Source organism: Carcharhinus amblyrhynchos, chromosome 9 (assembly GCF_965287045.1).
Source record: "Carcharhinus amblyrhynchos chromosome 9, sCarAmb.v2.hapA, whole genome shotgun sequence".
Lineage (NCBI taxonomy): Eukaryota > Metazoa > Chordata > Chondrichthyes > Carcharhiniformes > Carcharhinidae > Carcharhinus > Carcharhinus amblyrhynchos.
Window position 1 is genome coordinate 53387768 of NC_137332.1, and position 20133 is coordinate 53407900.

The following is a 20133-nucleotide window of genomic DNA, read 5'->3' on the forward strand; positions in this document are numbered from 1 at the left end:
CAGCAGAACAGAATCAAATCTTCTAGCCCTCCTGATTAAGAAGTAACTTTCTGTACACATGAAAAAAGAGCAGAAGGAGGAGGCAATGACAGTGATAAGACAGAGAACTTGCAAGCAGAATCAATTGAAAAATACAGAATGACCACTATGCTTATAGTTTGAGATCTGGGGTAGATCAATGGGTAGGAGACACATTTCTTTGTTACATATTGTGTTGATTCTCTGTGTTGGGTCAAAATGATTCCCTACTAAGCCTTCCCACAACAAAGTCCTTCAACACCCTCCAGATGGTTTCTATTGTATCACACGTGCAAAAGGCACTTTCCAAGTGAGGATGAAATGCCCAATCAAAAAAATATAATGAGTTGAAAAACAAAGTACAACTGAACGTGGATTTCAAAATATTATTCAAATTACTATTGTCTGATTTGCGAGCCAAAAATTCTCAACAGCAATGTCGCCTTCCCAGAAGAATTCAAATAGCATTCACCCAGGACTGGAAAAGGGCCACTGACAAAAAATAACTTAAATACTGTCCAAAAACATTTTCTCCCAATTCCCATAATTGCTTGGCTGGTGTGTTCATACCAACTATGCTCCAAGCTTAATTTCAATTAAAGTTAAAAAGACAGATTCTTGTTCTATGAAGGCAAAGAATATTCAGCTGAGGTTGGAGATGGAGTTAAGATAACAAATCAGTCACAATCTTATTGAATGGCTCGAGAGGTTGAATGCTCCTGTTCCTAAGTTCCTAATCGTCTTTCCTTAGTAAGCAAGTTGATGACAGATGGCCTCAGCACCACTTACTTGTGGGAAAGCAAATATTAGTCACGGTTCTGTTCCTAATCATTATCGAGTGACTCGGGTAGAATTTATCTGTGTGGATTTCAAGGAGAAGCCAAGATCAGATCTGATTATAATCCATATGTTCACATAGTTTATGAAAACTCCTATAGAGAGAATGACATTTGGATGTAGATTCTGAAAATGACTGGCAGTTTAGTACAGAAAGCCATCACGTGTCAGCCTTTGGGAAAGAAAGGGAGAGAATTGGGATGAGGTTACCGAGAAAGGTTGACATCTAACATAGGAAAGGTTGTTATCTAACACAGGAAATTTTAAATAGTAAGTCAATGTGGCTTATATCCTGTAAAACCAATTGAGTGCAAATTGTTCTGTGGGTGATAATATGAGATAGAATGTTCTGTCAAAATTGTGAAGAATGTTTTCATAGCACTTTAGACCTCCTCAAAAAAGTATTAAAACTGCCCTATCATCTGACATTGTTTCTAGAGGAGAACCAGCTGGTTATATCAGGTTGCATCTGCCTGGAATCTAGTTAATGTAATACAGCTTCTTTAACGCCATACTGGGCTATATATAGAAACATGCATCAAGAGTGCAGAATGAAGCAGTGGGCTAGAGGGAGATTTTCATTGGCATACAATATACCATTCAATCTTCCTAATACAGCAGCTGTTAGTAGGATTCAATCAATCCCAGGATTTAATAGTATGTAAGTAATCATCACTGCCTGGCTATACAAACAGCAGGGGTCAAACACAATCTGTGTTTATTTATATGATCTGTTTATAATAAAAAGTTAGAAACTTCCAACACTAACTGGAATTCCATTGATTTCAAAGACTGGGATCATAAGTATGAAAATAAAGCTTTTACAAAGGAGTCTTTTTTGATATTGCACAAGTTTGTACATGGTAAAACATCATAGTCCCAGAAACTGCCCACAGCAAATCACACAGGGCACAGAAGCCTTGGACCCTAAAATAATGCTGGAGTTTGTAGTTATGGGGGATTTCAATCTACATATTGATTGGTCGACCCATGTTGGACGCGGTGGGCTCGAGGAGGAGTTCTTGGAATGCTGCCGGGGTAGTTTCCTGGAACAGTGTGTGTTGGAGCCGACGAGGGAGCGAGCTATCTTGGATCTGGTGTTATGTAATGAGGCAGGTAGAATTAGGGACCTTGCGGTGAAGGATCCTCTTGGGGAGAGTGATCATTGTATGGTAGAGTTTCTGGTGCAGATGGAGGAGGAGAAAGTGGGTTCCCGGACGCGCGTCCTTTGTTTGAACAGAGGGGAATACGGTAGGATGAGAGAAGAATTGGCGAATGTGGACTGGGGGAGCGCGTTGGAAGGTAGGTCTGCTGAGGAGCAGTGGAGGATCTTTAAGGAGATCTTTCAAATTTATTCCGATGGTCAAAAAGGACAGTAGGAGGAGAGGTAATAAGCCGTGGATAACGAAGGAGGTGAAAGAAAGTGTTAAATTAAAAGCGGAGGCGTTTAGAGTAGCTAAGAGTAGTGGGCGAGAAGAGGATTGGGAGAGGTTTAAATGTCAACAAAGATTGACAAAGAAGTTGATAAAGAAGGGTAGGAGAAACTACGAAGTTGGGCTAGCGCTTAATATAAAAAAGGATAGCAAGAGTTTTTATAAATATATAAAAAGGAAGAGGCTGGCTAGGGTGAACGTTGGTCCCTTAGAGGATGAGAAGGGGGACTTAGTGGTAGGGGATGGGGATATGGCTAAGGTCTTGAATAACTTTTTTGTTTCTGTCTTCACGGAAGAGGACGTGAATAATTTGCCGGGTGTTAGAGATGGAAAGGTGGTAGGACTGGAGGGTCTAAATGACATTACTGTTACTAGAGAGGCGGTGCTCGACAGACTGGAGGGGCTGATTGTGGACAAGTCCCCAGGACCGGATGGAATGCATCTGAGGGTTCTGAAAGAAATGGCGGAGGTGATAGTGGATGCCTTGGTGGTTATTTTCCAGACGTCGCTGGATTCCGGGGAAGTGCCGGAAGATTGGAAAACGGCTAATGTTACGCCGTTGTTTAAGAAGGGTGCCAGGCAAAAGGCAGGGAATTGTAGGCCGGTTAGTTTAACGTCTGTTGTAGGTAAAATGTTAGAATCCGTCATCAAGGAGGAAATAGCGAGGCATCTTCAGAGGAATTGCTTGATAGGGCAGATGCAGCACGGTTTCGTTAAAGGGAAGTCGTGTCTGACAAATTTACTGGAGTTCTATGAGGATGTGTCTAGGACGGTGGATAGAGGAGAGCTGGTGGATGTGGTCTTTCTTGATTTTCAGAAGGCATTTGACAAGGTACCTCACAAGAGGTTATTGCAGAAGGTCAGGGGACATGGAGTTGGGGGTAGGGTGTTAGCGTGGATAGAGGATTGGTTGTCAAATAGGAGGCAGAGAGTGGGGGTCAACGGGTGCTATTTGGATTGGCGGATGGTGACTAGTGGAGTGCCCCAGGGGTTGGTGCTGGGGCCTCAGCTATTTACCATTTATATAGATGATCTGGAGGAGGGAACCGAGTGTAGGGTGTTGAAATTTGCTGATGACACCAAGATTGGGGGAACGGCAAATTGTGCGGAGGGTGTGGAGAGTGTACAGAAGGATCTAGATAGGCTGGGCGAATGGGCCAGGAACTGGCAAATGGAATTTAATGTTGGCAAGTGCGAGGTGGTCCACTTTGGTAGGAATAATGGTAGGAAGGATTATTACTTACGTGGCGAAAAACTGCAGCAGGCGACGGTGCAGAGGGACCTCGGGGTCCTTGTGCATGAGTCGCAAAAACCCAGCTTGCAGGTGGTCAGGAAGGCTAATGGGATGCTGGCCTTCATAGCGAGGGGGATTGAATATAAAAGTAGGGAGGTCTTGCTGCGGCTGTATAGGGCATTGGTGAGGCCGCAGCTGGAGTACTGTGTGCAGTTTTGGGCGCCGTACTTACGCAAGGATATTTTGGCCTTGGAGGGAGTGCAGAGGAGGTTTACTAGGCTGATGCCGGAGTTGAGGGGGTTGAGCTATGAGGAGAGGCTGAATAAACTAGGCTTGTACTTGTTGGAGTTTAGAAGAATGAGGGGAGATCTCATTGAGACATATAAGATGATGAATGGGATGGATAGGATAGAGGTGGAGAGACTCTTCCCGCTCAGAAAGGACAGTAGGACTAGGGGGCACAGCCTCAAGATAAAGGGGGGGTGCGGTTTAGAACGGAGTTGAGGAGGAACTTCTTCACTCAAAGGGTGGTGAATCTCTGGAATTCTCTGCCCGTTGAAGTGGTGGAGGCTGCCTCGCTAAATATTTTTAAGACGCGGGTTGATGGGTTTTTGGTAAGAGGGGGATTAAGGGTTATGGGGAGAGGGCGGGAATGTGGAACTGAGCCACGACAGATCAGCCATGATCTTATTGAATGGCAGGGCAGGCTCGAAGGGCTAGATGGCCTACTCCTGCTCCTATTTCTTATGTTCTTATGTTTGCAGTGCCCTTATTTTGAGGCAGGGTGGCTGCCCACCTGCCCTGAACAAGGTCATGATACAAAGGGGTAAACAAAGGGTGAGGACTCCTCAGGTGCGAGGAATTCTGACTAACTTCAGCTTCAAAAATAGAGCTGGCATAAGACAGGAAAGCCCAGTGAGATTAGGTAATCGATTCCTGAGGGCCTCAAGTGAGCCATGAGTGTTGTTAAGACCAATAAAAAGACACAGACCCTGAAAACAAAGCAATTTTAAAAAAATCAACCCTCTTGCAAAGGGAAAATGTTGCGAAATTACTTTTCTGGGTGGTGGAATGGTTGAGATCCAGGCACTTTACAAATGGCAGCAGAGGCTGGACCTCCTGATCTTGTAGCCTGGCAGATTTCCAGGATATGCCTTTTCACTGCAGATTCCAAGCCATCAATATTTGAATCAGGTGATCTCCCACTGATCCTAATACTACAACGATATCAGTTGTACAGGTTGCCAGCAGGTACACTTCTAGCATAAATGAACAGCATTAGCTCACCTCTGATATTAGATCCCTATGGTCATTCTTACTAGACAGTGAACGTGAGCATGTTGCTTAAAGGAGGGGGCAAAAGATCGTAGCTGAACTTAAATCTCAAATGTCCCCTTAATGTAACACTGGTCTTTTTATTTCCTCAACCAATTTTCTCCCCATCCTGGAGTATAGGACTGCTTGCCAGGATAAAATTTCATACAGGCTAGGTGCATAACAAAGATACTTTATCTAAGTAACAAATATTTACATGCATTTATTTGACAGTCAGTGCTGGCAGGTTAATCCACAGCAAGATGGACATCATTGCCAATCCCAAATTTAGAAGTGTATTGACATAGCATCTTGTATCTTTTACAAACATTCCCCAAGAGTTTCACATAGAAGGAATTCCTTTCAAGTGTACTTGCTGTTTTCCTTGGGTGAGCACCCAATTATCTACTGAGTTCCCTGTGCACAAAAAAGGGTTTACTTAACATCTTTTCATGAAGAAAATAGCCCCCAAGATGGATCTTTTCATTTTAATTGCAGCAATTTTGGTTTTTCTTCTAATTCTTCCATTGTACTTTCCAACATTTGGGGCAGTTGATTCAGGCACTTAGGGTTGGGGATTTTCAGGCAGTACTTTCTAATTACTAATATCTTGGCAAATTTACAGATTAGTGTCTTAGGGAAATGGTGTGAACTAATGATAAGAGCTTACAGTTCTGGCCGTCTAATCACAGAATATTACTACCCTTGAAGGTTGTGGAGGAAGGCAGTGAAAGCAGTTCCACATATTGGAACATAAACTCTAAGGAAAAGAGAAAGCTTATTCTCTTTGAAAAAGAGGCACTGATGGATTTGGACATTGGGTGAGTACATGATTGGGCTCAGCTATAATAGCCCTGAAATGAATAGCCTATTGATGTTCCAGTGTAAATTTGCCGATAGCTGCAATTTTAAGGTGGATGTTTAGCTAGTTATTTTAAGCCAGTGTTAAAATACACCAATTGGATAATTTAAGATTTATCATCTAGTTTTATTTTTGAATAACCAGTGCCTGACAATTATGAAACAGGGTAGGGATGGGTGTAGGGATAGGTGTAATGGCATGAAATTTGTTTTAAAAAAACATTTATACCATAACATATACTCAAAATAAGGAAGTTAAAATAATCAGAAAGGATGAAGAAAACAGAGAAAACTCAAGTTTAACAAGCTAACTACTTATACATAGAGAATGACCAGACTGCTAAAATGCTATGCTTAAACTGAAGTTATTTATAAAATATTAAATGTTTTATATATGGTGTATTCTTCTTTTCAATGTCACACTAACTTTGTACTGCTGATATATGTTGATCACATCCATCTGATGAAATGAGTGGAACAATCACTCTGCCCACCCAATGGAAATCCTTGGTGTTTGAGCCATTTGTGGACAGACCTGTTTAATTATCATTAACAAGTTGTCAGTAAATACTGGTATCAGCTCACTAATTGGAGGGCATGGGATATCTGTTGGCACCTCTGCAGAGCTCACTGTTACTGTAAATAACGGTGGGAGGAGATGATCTAAATGGAGGGCTGAGGAGGCTAAGGTGTCCATTTGAGAAACATTGGTAATGTTGGTAAGATCAACCAAAGAAGAGCTACCAAAAGCCAAAAAAGCAGAGGGTGTGCTGTACATGATTACATCAGGGGCATATTAAAGTCACAATTTCAGGTGGGTACTTGGATTGGAGCAACAATGTTAAATGCCATTTCAATATACTATTAACCACCCACCAAGAGACAAATACAAAGATAGGCTTACTGTCTGGTATATGCAATTGAATTGAACTGCAGATTATAACTCGATAGATCAAATGATCTCTTGAATCACCTGAGTGAAAGTTAAGAGACCTGTACACTTTATCATGTAGATCAGCCATAATGTGCACTCCTGTGTAATTCAACATCTGCTCTCCTTTATTGGTATAGAGTTTATTTCTCCCTCCATTATACAAATCAAAGGTGAACAAAGCCCACAGCAGTAGAACTGTTACTGGACCTTTAAACCTTCACAGCACAGCGGTTGTTTAAATAACCTTATGGATTTCCTGCTTTTAACAGGATAAAGGATAATATAGCAAGATGACTCTCAATGGCATTTTATGGGTATGGTTGAGCCTGATGAATAATGACATTTATCTATGAAAGGAAAAGGCTGCTTCAGCAGTGGGTTCTATCAGGATTAAATGATCCTAAATGTGAACATGGTAGTTAATTATTTTACAAATAAAATTATCCTAAAAATGGGATTTAAAACTAATACAAACCTGGGCCATGATTAAGAGTTGGTATTAATCCTGACAGTACCCATCTCTTTTAAGTTAGCCTTACTTTTGAAATTTAAAGCAATTTAGAGGCTCCCACATGCTGAGGAGTTAATGAAAGTTGCACTTTCTGGCGTGATACTAAGGCAGTAAAGCCTAAGTTTGATCCACAATGGTCTGAGGCTGATATTAGCTGCAGTGATGATAGAAGGTTTACAGCTGGCCTGAGCACCTGAAGCTAACAAAGGAAAATAAAAATTAAGTAAAAAGTGGCTCAGATTCCTACTTCTAATGAATATGTGGGTTGGATGGAGTGTGTTTAGAACATAGAACATAGAACATAGAACATTACAGCGCAGAACAGGCCCTTCGGCCCACGATGTTGCGCCGACCAGTTAAAAAACAATGACCCTCTAACCTAAACCAGTCCTATTCAGAGTCCTCCCGTTAGCCGTATACTCGACACATCTGTTATTCCTACCAAAGTGAATTACCTCACACTTCTCCGCATTAAACTCCATCCGCCACCTCTCGGCCCAGCTCTGCAACCTGTCTAAGTCACCCTGCAAACTACGACACTCTTCCTCACAATCTACCACACCTCCGACTTTGGTGTCATCAGCAAATTTACTAATCCACCCAACTATGCCCTCATCCAGATCATTAATAAAAATTACAAACAGCAGTGGCCCCAAAACAGATCCCTGAGGCACACCACTCGTAACTGAACTCCATGATGAATATTTACCATCAACCACCACCCTCTGTCTCCTATCTGCTAGCCAATTCCTGATCCAATTTCCTAGATTACCCTCAATCCCATACATCCGCATTTTCTGCAGAAGCCTACCATGGTGAACCTTATCAAACGCCTTACTAAAATCCATGTATACCACGTCAACTGCCTTTCCCCCATCCACCTCTTTGGTCACTTTCTCAAAAAACTCAATAAGGTTAGTAAGGCACGACCTACCCGCTACAAAACCATGCTGACTATCTCCAATCAATTCATTACTCTCCAAATAACTATAAATCCTATCCCTAATAATTTTTATTTGTGCCTATTAAGTACAGGAACAAATTTGACAATGATGCTGAGTTTGGATTCAGCCAGAGTCACTCAGCTCCAGACGGCATTACAACCTTGATCCAAGCAGGAACAGAGGTGAGTTGAGAGTGACTGCTCTTGACATTAAAGCAACATCCAGGAAATTATAGGCTGGTAAGTTTGACATCAGTAGCGGGTAAATTATTGGAAGGGGTATTAAGAGATAGGATCTACAAATACTTGGATGAACAGGGACTTAATAGGGAGAGTCAACATGGCTTTGTGCGTGCTTGGTCATGTTTGACCAATCTATTAGAGTTTTCGGAGAGGTCACCAGGAAAGTGGATGAAAGGAAGACAGTGGATGTTGTCTACATGGACTTCAGTAAGGCCACAGACAAAGTCCCGCATGGGTGGTTAGTTAGGAAGGTTCAGTTGCTAGGTATACACGGGGAGGTAGTAAATTGGATTTGACATTGGCTCAATGGAAGAAGCCAGAGAGTGGTAGTGGAGGATTGCTTCTCTGAGTGGAGGCCTGTGACTAGTGGTGTGCCACAGGGATCAGTGTTGGGTCCATTGTTGTTTGTCATCTATATCAATGATCTGGGTGATAATGTGGTAAATTGGATCAGCAAATTTGCTGATGATACAAAGATTGGAGGTGTAGTGGACAGTGAGGAAGGTTTTCAAAGCTTGCAGAGGGATTTGGACCAGCTAGAGAAATGGGCTGAAAAATGGCAGATGGAGTTTAATGCAGACAAGTGTGAGGTATTGCACTTTGGAAGGACAAACCAAGGTAGAACGTACAAGGTAAATGGTAGGAAACTGAAGAGTGCGGTAGAACAGAGGGATCTGGGAATACAGATACATAATTCCCTAAAAGTGGCGTCACAGGTAGATAGGGTCATAAAGAGTGCTTTTGGTACATTGGCCTTTATAAATCAATTTGAGCATGAGTTGGAATGTTATGGTGAGGTTGTATAAGACATTAGTGACGCCGAAGTTAGAGTATTGTGTACAGTTTTAGTCACCTAATTACAGGAAGGATATTAATAAGGTTGAAAGAGAAGGTTTACAAGGATATTGCCGGGACTTGAGAAACTGAGTTACAAAGAAAGGTTGAATAGGTTAGGATTTTATTCCCTGGAGCGTAGAAGAATGAGGGGAGATTTGATAAAGGTGTATAAAATTATGATGGGTATAGATAGAGTGAATGCAAGCAGGCTTTTTCCATTGAGGCTAGGGGAGAAAAAAACTAAAGGACATGGGTTAAGGGTGAAGGGGAAAAGTTTAAAGGGAATATTAGGGGGGGGGCTTCTTCACACAGAGTGGTGGGAGTGTGCAATGAGCTGCCAGATAAAGTGGTGAATGCGGGCTCATTTTTAACATTTAAGAAAAACTTGGACAGGTACATGCATGAGAGGGGTGTGCAGGGATATGGTCGAGGTGCAGGTCAATGGGACTAGGCAGAAAAATGGTTCAGCATAGCCAAGAAGGGCCAAAAGGCCTGTTTCTGTGCTGTAATGTTCTATGGAAATATGGCTCTATTTAACAAAGTCTGGCAATAAGGAACCCCTAAGATAACTAAAATCAGTACAATTCAAATCAGAATGATAACTCCCCCCACCCCCCCAAAAGCATTTCCATCATTTACAGGGCACATACCTGTGGTGTGATAGAGTACACTTGCCCAGGTGAGTGCAACTCAATTACATTCAAGAAGCTTGACACCATCCAGGACAAAGCAGCCTGTTTGATTGACACCCATCCAGCACCTTCAGCATTTATTCCTTTCGTCACTGCTGCTCAGTGCCAACAGTATGTACCAATTACAAAATGCATTGGATTAACTTGTCAAGCCTCCTTTGACAGCACCTCCTGAACATGTGACCTCTACCACCTAGAAGAAAACGGGCTGCAGTTGCATAGGAACACCACCCGCTGCAAGTTCCCCTCCAAGTTACAAACCATCTCATCTTGAAACTAAGTTGTTGTTCCTCCATTGCTGCTGGGTCAAAAACCTGAAATTTCCCACAAAATCAAACTGTGGATGTACCTACAACACACATACTGCAGTAATTCACTACTGCCACCGTCTCAATGGGAAATAGAGATGGACAATGAAATGCTGGTCTTGTCAGTGAAGCCTATCGCACGAATGAACGAAAGGATGATGTTAATGATAGTTTGCTGACATTTTGTGTTGCTCTTCCAATATAAAAGCAATAGGCAATTGAATTGGGTCCTGGCGTCAAAGGAATGTAATCCCAGCAGAAGTCAGCAGTTTCAGGAGACGAGCAAAAAAAATCTTGGAGAAGAAACTGCAAACTGTGAAATAAACAACAGCTATTTGGTGTTGGGACAAAACAATGGGGTAAACATTTATTCAAGAGCAGATTCATTTTAAGGACTTGTTAGAAACCCGAAGGAGAACTGGGAAAATGTTCACCTTACTTCACATCCACAAAGACATTAATTTGTTTTACAGATCTGACCAGATTTCCTGTGACTGAGAGGTAGAAAAGACAAGTACACTGTTTACTGGCCTGCACCTATCTTACATTGCTTTTCAGCAAAACTGTACGTATTGCAGCGGTCTGGCAATGAATTGCCCTGTGATTTATCCTTCCACACTCAACACCCAACACTGGGTAGAGGATTGTTAATGATGTGTGGTTTGTCTACAGACTAGCCAAGCTAGTTACCAATTAATTCCCCCACCACCACCATGGGTTCCATGACTTGAGCACATCGGACTGTAATCACAAAGCGTGTGTGCTACTGCCAGATTAGTGGAAGAGAAATTGCACATAATTCCTTACTTTGTGTGTGCTATTCTATCTTTGGCTTCAGCTTAGGACCTCCCCACATTTGCAGGGCAGCTGATCTTAGCAGCATATGGATAATGGGGAACCCATAGCACTCTCCTTGCCAATACCTTTAAAAGATTATTGATAAGCTTACAAAACATAAGATGATTAAAGTTGAGAATTATTAGGAAATAAAGCATATACTGATGGTGGAATAGAGGCGACAAGGGATACATCCACTATTTCTGACGCGTCATAGGACACAACCTTACCTGCTCATTAGGACGCAACCTTACCTGCTCATTGCGCCGGTGAAGTGGCAAAGTGAGCCGATAAGATTGTGTACAGAGGAAAAAATTTCCCAAAAAGGGTGCAAAGCCAATATTAAGGATATGCTTAGTATGTAAGTGCCCAGCTGGCACCTTGGTACTGTCCACTGGGCACACTGGCAATGCCCACCAGGCACCCAGGCATTGCCCATTGGGCACCATGACTGTGCCAGAGGCAGTGCCAAGAGGGTGTGCCGGAGTGGGTGTAGGGTTATGATGAGTGGAGGGAGTGATTGGCAGGCAAGTGTGCCATGGAGTGGGTTGGGATGGGTGAGGCACCAAGAGGGTCTTGATGGCCCAATGCTGGTGACCCGTACTGCCATGGGGGAGGGGGGGGTGGCGTTACCCTACTGCTGATGATGGGAGGTGCGATGCCTGTCGTGGGTGGGGGTGGTGGGACGTCAGGGGCCTACGCAATGGTGTCCCAAGCATTCTGCAGCCAGCTTCACTGGTGAACTTAGATTCTGCCAAGCCCAAGCCCCGGCCACACCCACCACCCCACCCCCAACCCCCCACAAACTGCTGAGAATCACACTTCTGTCCAAAAAAAGTGACAGAGTGGCATAAGATCACATTTTCTAACTCGGCCAAAAAATGGGTCTGAAACTCACTTGTTATCTCACTCGTTTGGCACTGAATTCTTTTCATAAGACTGCAGCCATAGAGCCTTGCAGGAGAGAAGAGGCCTTTGACCCAGTCTGCACGGACAAAACGACACTAAATTTGCACTAATTCCACTTTTCAGCATTTGGCCCATAGCCTTGAATGTTATGACACTTGAGTTCATCCACATACTTCTTAAATGGTGTGAGGTTTCCTGGCTCTACTACCCTCCCAGTTAGTGCATTCCAGACTCCCACCACACTCTGGCTAAAAATATCTTTCCTCAGATCTCCTCTGAACCTCCTGCCTCTCACCTTAAAATTATTGCCCCTTGTTAACGAACCTATCATGCATTATTCATCTGATTTTGTCACTTGGCCAATAGCTTAAAATGCAGAAAGCCAACCTAAAATTTTCATGCAGTAACTCTGAATTACTGCTCACAAAAGTTCCACAAGAGGGTGCAAAAACCAAATATATTCAGTATAATGAAGGAGTTTCGTCCATTCTAATTTTCTGGAAATAAAACAGAGAGAAAATTTAGAAAAAAATTTTAACACCTGAACTCTAAAGTGATTTTTTTAAAAAAATACAACATTTTTTATCTGAGAGTGAAGGAGAGATCGCCAGTGGTTTTATTTGGCTCCAAGGAGACATGCCTAGTGACAGAAAAGTAGGACCAAATTGATCCTTTGTGACAGATGATCTGTCATCTGATATCCCAGCCAGGTAGACCTTCTGTGATCTGATCTGAAGACCCTGAAGCTTGGTGATGTGTTTCTGTATGTCAGACTAAATTTTCTTTCAGAACATGTCAAAAGTATGTCCAAAATTAAAACTCAATAGAGAACCTCTACTGATGTCACCAAAAGATTATCATCCAGCTGAAATGTGTGAATTGTGGCTTGGATTTTACAGTTAGCAGTGAAGAAACGAGGGTTGTTGTTTAATATATTCCCAGCTGCCCAGACTTTCCATGGCTTCTGCATAGCAACTTGCAATGGCTAGGGAACTATTTCAATGCAGTGACTGCTATTGAAGGTCTGGGATCTGTGTGAACAGGCCAAGACGGTATGTCTCTTAGAGAAGAATTGGCGAATGTGGACTGGGGGAGCGCGTTGGAGGGAGGGTCTGCTGAGGAGCAGTGGAGGATCTTTAAGGAGATCTTCCTTGGTGCTCAGCGGAAATTTATTCCGATGGTCAAAAAGGACCGTAGAAGGAGAGGTAATAAGCCGTGGATAATGAAGGAGGTGAAGGAAAGTGTTAAATTAAAAGCGGAGGAATTTAGAGTAGCTAAGAGTAGTGGGCAAGAAGAGGACTGGGAGAGGTTTAAATGTCAACAAAGATTGACAAAGAAGTTGATAAAGAAGGGTAGGAGAAACTATGAAGCTGGGCTAGCGCTTAATATAAAAAAGGATAGCAAGAGTTTTTATAAATATATAAAAAGGAAGAGGCTGGCTAGGGTGAACGTTGGTCCTTTAGAGGATGAAAAAGGGGACCTAGTGGTAGGGGATGGGGATATGGCTAAGGTATTGAATAACTTTTTTGTTTCTGTCTTCACGGAGGAGGACGTGAATAATTTGCCGGGTGTTAGCGATGGAAAGGTGGTAGGACTGGAGGGTCTTAATGACATTACTGTTACTAGAGAGGCGGTGTTCAACAGACTGGAGGGGCTGATTGTGGACAAGTCCCCAGGACCGGATGGAATGCATCCGAGGGTTCTGAAAGAAATGGCGGAAGTGATAGTGGATGCCTTGGTGGTTATTTTCCAGACGTTGCTGGATTCCGGGGAAGTGCCGGATGATTGGAAAACGGCTAATGTTACGCCGTTGTTTAAGAAGGGTGCCAGGCAAAAGGCGGGGAATTATAGGCTGGTTAGTTTAACGTCTGTTGTAGGTAAAATGTTAGAATCTGTCATCAAGGAGGAAATTGCGAGGCATCTTGAAGGGAATTGCTTGATAGAGCAGATGCAGCACTGTTTCATTAAAGGGAAGTTGTGTCTGACAAATTTACTGGAGTTCTATGAGGATGTGTCTAGGGCGGTGCATAGAGGAGAGCCGGTGGATGTGGTCTTTCTAGATTTTCAGAAGGCGTTTGACAAAGTACCTCACAAGAGGTTATTGCAGAAGGTCGAGGGACATGGAGTTGGGGGTAGGGTGTTAGCGTGGATAGAGGATTGGTTGTCAAATAGGAGGCAGAGAGTGGGGGTCAACGGGTGCTATTTGGATTGGCGGATGGTGACTAGTGGAGTGCCCCAGGGGTCGGTGCTGGGGCCTCAGCTTTTTACCATTTATATAGATGATCTGGAGGAGGGAACCGAGTGTAGGGTGTCGAAATTTGCTGATGACACCAAGATTGGTGGAACAGCAAATTGCGCGGAGGGTGTGGAGAGTCTGCAGAAGGATCTAGATAGGCTGGGCGAATGGGCCAGGAACTGGCAAATGGAATTTAATGTTGGCAAGTGCAAGGTGGTCCACTTTGGTAGGAATAATGGTAGGAAGGATTATTACTTACGTGGTGAAAAACTGCAGCAGGCGACGGTGCAGAGGGACCTCGGGGTCCTTGTGCATGAGTCGCAAAAACCCAGCTTGCAGGTGCAGCAGGTGGTCAGGAAGGCGAATGGGATGCTGGCCTTCATAGCGAGGGGGATTGAATATAAAAGTAGGGAGTTCTTGCTGCAGCTGTATAGGGCATTGGTGAGGCCGCAGCTGGAGTACTGTGTGCAGTTTTGGGCGCCGCACCTGCGCAAAGATATTTTGGCCTTGGAGGGAGTGCAGAGGAGGTTTACTAGGCTGATACCGGAGTTGAAGGGGTTGAGCTATGAGGAGAGGCTGAATAAATTAGGCTTGTACTCGTTAGAGTTTAGAAGAATGAGGGGAGATCCCATTGAGACGTATAAGATGATGAATGGGATGGATAGGATAGAGGTGGAGAGACTCTTCCCGCTCAAAAAAGACAGTAGGACTAGGGGGCACAGCCTCAAGATAAAGGGGGGGGCGGTTTAGAACGGAGTTGAGGAGGAACTTCTTCACTCAAAGGGTAGTGAATCTCTGGAATTCTCTGCCCGTTGAAGTGGTGGAGGCTGCCTCGCTAAATATTTTTAAGACGCGGGTTGATGGGTTTTTGATAAGAGAGGGCATTAAGGGTTATGGGGAGAGGGCAGGAATGTGGAACTGAGCCACGACAGATCAGCCATGATCGTATTGAATGGCGGGGCAGGCTCGAAGGGCTAGATGGCCTACTCCTGCTCCTATTTCTTGTGTTCTTATGTCTTATTAACAAATTCTTACTGAGACCTGTTGAGTCTAAATCAGAAAGCCTAAATTAAAATATTCAAATGTAAAATAATTACAGAAAACAAATTAAAAAGGAGAGAAAGAAAAATGGGATTAAGGAAGAAAGAGATAAAAGGGACAGAACGAAACTGCAATTATTAAAAATCTCTAACAACAATTAAAATCTTAAGGAATGAGACTCTACATTTGCAGAAATAAATTTTCAGGGCCAAAGCAGTTGGTTGAAGGTGATTGTGCTGTTAAAAATTCACTTATGCTTGAATAGGTAATCTCTAAAATTTTTGACATGTTTAGCAGGTATCTCGTGGGTAAAAAGCTTGACTCCCTTCATGCTGATAGTCTCACTTACACATTATTTTCACTGCAGTAAAATTATCAGAATGTGCCAGGTCTTTTACATGCAATTACATACAATTTTACTATTCAACTGGTCCACCAGATGGTGCCAGACATTTTGTGTTAAAGTATTAGTGTGCTGTGCAGACATTTCTGCATATATACTGTAATTAGATTACTGACTATAATTCAACAAAGCCCATCTCTCAAAGCCCAAGAGATTTGTGTGTTTTCATATATATAAACATATATATAATAAATGGCATGTCAATGCTATAGAGTAGAAGAGGTGGAATTTAAACAAATCCCCTTGTGTATTGTTTCTACATGCTGCCAAACTGAGCTTGCACGATATTGTGCGACAGTAATTGAAACTGGTCTCTCCATGCACAGCTGTACCAACACATTAAAGGTGTATCTAAATTATAACTCAAGTATTTCTAATTTGTTGCAGAGTTAAAGGTGCAGATGTAATTCGGGAGGCTGGGCAGAGAAAGAAATAAAGTGACGCTCCATGTAAAAAGTAGTCTCAATCCAATCACATTTGACCATACATAGGTGCAACTCCCACATAGCGTCAAGCCTAGTGTTTGGGGTATAGGATTGAACACCAGGGGCAAGGAATACAAATCCATCCATCCATCTATCTGGAGCAAATCCATTCATACTCTCAAAATACTTAAACATTTTAAGAGGAAGGTGTTGTGGTGGGCAGGAGATTTGGAAGTGGAGCCAGCCATTCCAAATGAACTGGAACAGATATCGGAACTATTAGTCGAATGCTGGTAACTGCAGCATAAATACACAATAGAACAGCTGCACATTGCTGAACTGTGTGGGCGTAGTGAAACAGCAAGCCTGCCCAATGCACTAATACTTCACTTGCAGAATTTCAGCACATAACCAGATTCTAGTCATCCACTGATGGCTAACTTCTGATTGGTGGTGAAATCAAAGTGGTGAAGAGAAAGGCAGTGAACTTAAAAGGATTCATTCTTGGTGAGAGAAAACCCGATGGATCAGATTAACTCCTGGGCTTCACCTAATGGCCCCATATGAGAATCCTACAGAGATACACACACACTGTGGGTGGGATTCTCCAGCCCCACTTGCGTGAAAACCAGAGTTTCCTGTCTGACTTCAATAAGCCTTTACATGGTCCACCCCCCGCCCACTAGAATTCCAGTGGCGGGCGGGATGGGAGAATTCCGGCCGTAAAGTTTGGTTTGGATTTCTGCCTCCATCTACTTTCCACATTTACAAAACCTAGTGCTAACAGTTAGGATGAGCTCCCTCCTGCAGTCAAGTAAACATCAAAGAAATATTGCAACTTGGATTCATGATCAGTTGATATCTGTGAAACCCCTCCCTGGCATAAATTCTTGAAAGAAACAATGAGCATGTAAATATTGGTACAGATTTCAGACCCATTCAACTATATAGAGTTATTTATTTTGACCAAGAGGTTCTTCAAGCTAAATTGCATTTCAAATCAAAATGAGTGACTGCCACTCCTAGTCAGGAACATAGCATTGCACAACAAATCATTAGAATAGCAGTTTCAAAATACCAGCTCATTCTAGTGGATTAAATGCAGGACATAATGAAGTATCACATGCTGGAATAGGATGACGGTATCAGTTTTTGGTGTCTTTGTACAACATGCCTGTCTCCTATCCAGCGTCTTATAGTTGCTTGCTTTACTAAGAAACGCATGAAAATTTAAAAATCGCAGCCAATTTACAGAAAAAACACAAACATCAATCATCTAGTGAATGTGATTTACATTTGCAAAAGTTCCATGCTCAATCTGCTGTTTCAAAACTCTGTACTCTGATGGAGATTTCACAACTAATGACCCCCTGCTCCTTATGAACTCTGACAGAAACCTTGGACCACACCATCTTATTCCACAATCCAATAACTCTGCAACTATAAGGCTTCCTAAATATGACCTTTCAAACCATTTCAAAGCTACTTAAAAAAAAAACACACAAATTATGTACCTTGACCCCCAATCTTTGCCTCTGGGAGGAATGGAGGGAAGGGATTGCGGAGGAGAGGAAGGGGGGCGTGTGGATGGATTGTGATCGCAAAGACACCTTTGTACAAACTGGTAAGAGAGAAGTATAGCTGCAGTCAGGTCTGAATATAGCACAATCCTGGTATTGGTAATACAGGGACAAACCAGAGCCCCTGAAAGGTTTATTAGGTTCTTCCAGGAAAAGGAGAAGGTACTAATTACAAAGCTCTGTGGAACTGTTTACAGGGGCTTTCAGAAAACCTTCAAATTTCCCATACAGATAGTTCTTCCTGGGGAAGTTCTTCACACACAAGCCTCTGATTGGCAGCAGGGATGGCAGCTTCACGTAGAAACCAGGCAGCATATTTGCATTAATCTAGTAAATAATTTTAAACAGACATTTATACAAAATAGTGTTTTTTATACACTCTAGAGTATTTTCTTAAGCAAAGGAAGAGTACAAGCAAGTTTTTCCCTCCAATTTTTCAAACTGGGATAACATACGAGGCAGATTGCTATTCCAGACAGATGTTACCTCAGTGGAAACAGTGACAGAGTTACTTTACAGTAACTGTAAACTTTAGCACAGGCACAATGATTCAGAAGGAAGCAGTAAATGTGACTTACGAGGCTTTCTCAAGCAGCTCAGTTTTTTCATTTAGTTCTTGTTTCAGGCTCTCCACTTCTACCTTCAGCTCAATGTTCTGAAAGACAGATGACTTGATGAGTGCCACAGCCTTGACAATGATTCAGGATAGTGATTTGTTTCAGCTCAGATCTGTGAGAACATGGCATTTTCATTACCTCTGGGATTTTTTAAAAATACAAATGGTGCTATGCCCAGTTAGTAGAGAACTCGTGTTGCAGGTTAATGCACTGCATCAAATGTGTTGCTCTATTAATGATCTGGAACAAGGTTGTTATGAATGAAAAGTGACAGAAATTTGAAAGTAAACATTAAACCTTACAAAGAAAGAATAAAATGGTGTGTATTTTTAAATCACACTTTCAGAAAGTTAAAAGTTTATTTATTAGTCACAAGTAAGGCTTACATTAACATTGCAATGAACTTACTATGAAATTCCCCTATTTGCCAGAGTCCAGCACCTTTTTGGTCAATGCATCTAACGAGCATGTCCTTCAGAATGTGGGAGGAAACTGCAGCACCCAGAGGAAACTCACACAGACATGGGGAGAACGTGAAAACTCCACACAGTCAGTGATCTGAGGCTGGAATTGAAACTGGGTCCCTGGTGCTGTGAGGTAGCAGTGCTAACCACTGTGCCATTGCGCCAGCCACAATCTCAGGACATCTCAAAGCACTTTACATCCAATTAAGTGAAGATACCATTGCAATATTGGAAATGAGAAAGTCACTTTCTACATTGTAAGTTCCCACAGACAGCAATAAGATGTGACTAGATTAACTGTTTTAGGGATTGAGGGATAAATCTTGTGGGAAAACTACTGGAGACACTGACAAAATTAACTTTCACTTGAGAGGCACAATTAACAGCACAATTTGTTAAAAGCAAATCATGTCTGACTCATCTGATTAAGTTCTTGTAAAGTAACAGAGAGAGTTGATGAAGGTAATACAGTGAATGTTGCATACAGGCATTTAATAAAGTGTCCCATAACAGACTTATTCAGAAAATAAAAAAACATGGTATTAAAGGGATGCTGCTAACTTGGGTATAAAATTGGGAAGCAATAAGACACGGACAGCAGTATTCAATGAATGTTTCTCTGACTGGAGAGAAATGTGCAGTGGGTCACCCAAGGGATCAATGTTAAGACCATTTTGTCATATATATAACCTGGACTTGAGTGTGGAGGGACAGTATTGAAGTTTACAGAACACATTACTGAAAAAAGTGATGGAACCCAGATTCCACTGCAACTTTTAAAAGGCAATTGGACATCTACTTAATGAGAACTAATTTATACTGTTGTGGGAATAAGATGACACAAGCATGGGGCAGCATGTTGGTTCAGTGGTTAACACTGCTGCCTCACAGCGCCAGGGACCTGGGTTCGATTCCCAGCTGAGGTGACTATCTGTGTGGAGTCTGCATGTTCTCTCCGTGCCTGTGTGTGTTTCCTCCAGGTGGTCTGGTTTCCTCCACAGCTGGTTAGGTGCATTGGCCATGCTAAATTCTCCCTCAGTATACCCAAACAGGTGCTGGAATGTGGCAACAAGGGGATTTTCACAGTAACTTCATGTAAGCCTAATATAAGACACTAATAATAAATAAACAAATATGGTGGGTCAAATGGTCTTCGTCTACACTGTAAAAATTCTATGATTTTGTTCTAGGACACTGGAAAAAGTTCTCTGCTCTTTTTCAACAATGCCCTGTGATTTTTTTATGTCCACCTGAGAGCATATGAAGGGCCTGGATTTGACTTTTCACCCAAAAGATGGCATCTCTGACAATGCAGTGTTCTTTCAATGCTGTACTGAAGTGTCAAAGATGAAGGAGTCTTATTTAATGCTTTGGTTTGGGTAAATGTTTCTCTAGTGTTCCTTCTAGTCTTTGTTGAAAATCTGGGGACATAGTGTAAAAGTACACAGTTTTTCAC

The 20133-nt window shown here is 42.4% G+C and overlaps 1 protein-coding gene across 1 annotated transcript in view; it reads right to left on the reverse strand.

Annotated features, from left to right (window-relative positions):
• Positions 1–20133, reverse strand: part of pde4dip (phosphodiesterase 4D interacting protein) — a 445155-nt gene that overhangs the window by 237836 nt on the left and 187186 nt on the right. The window contains exon 5 of the mRNA XM_080195665.1: positions 18175–18251. Within this exon, the coding sequence (XP_080051791.1) occupies positions 18175–18251 (77 nt within the window). The remainder of the gene's footprint in view (positions 1–18174; positions 18252–20133) is intronic.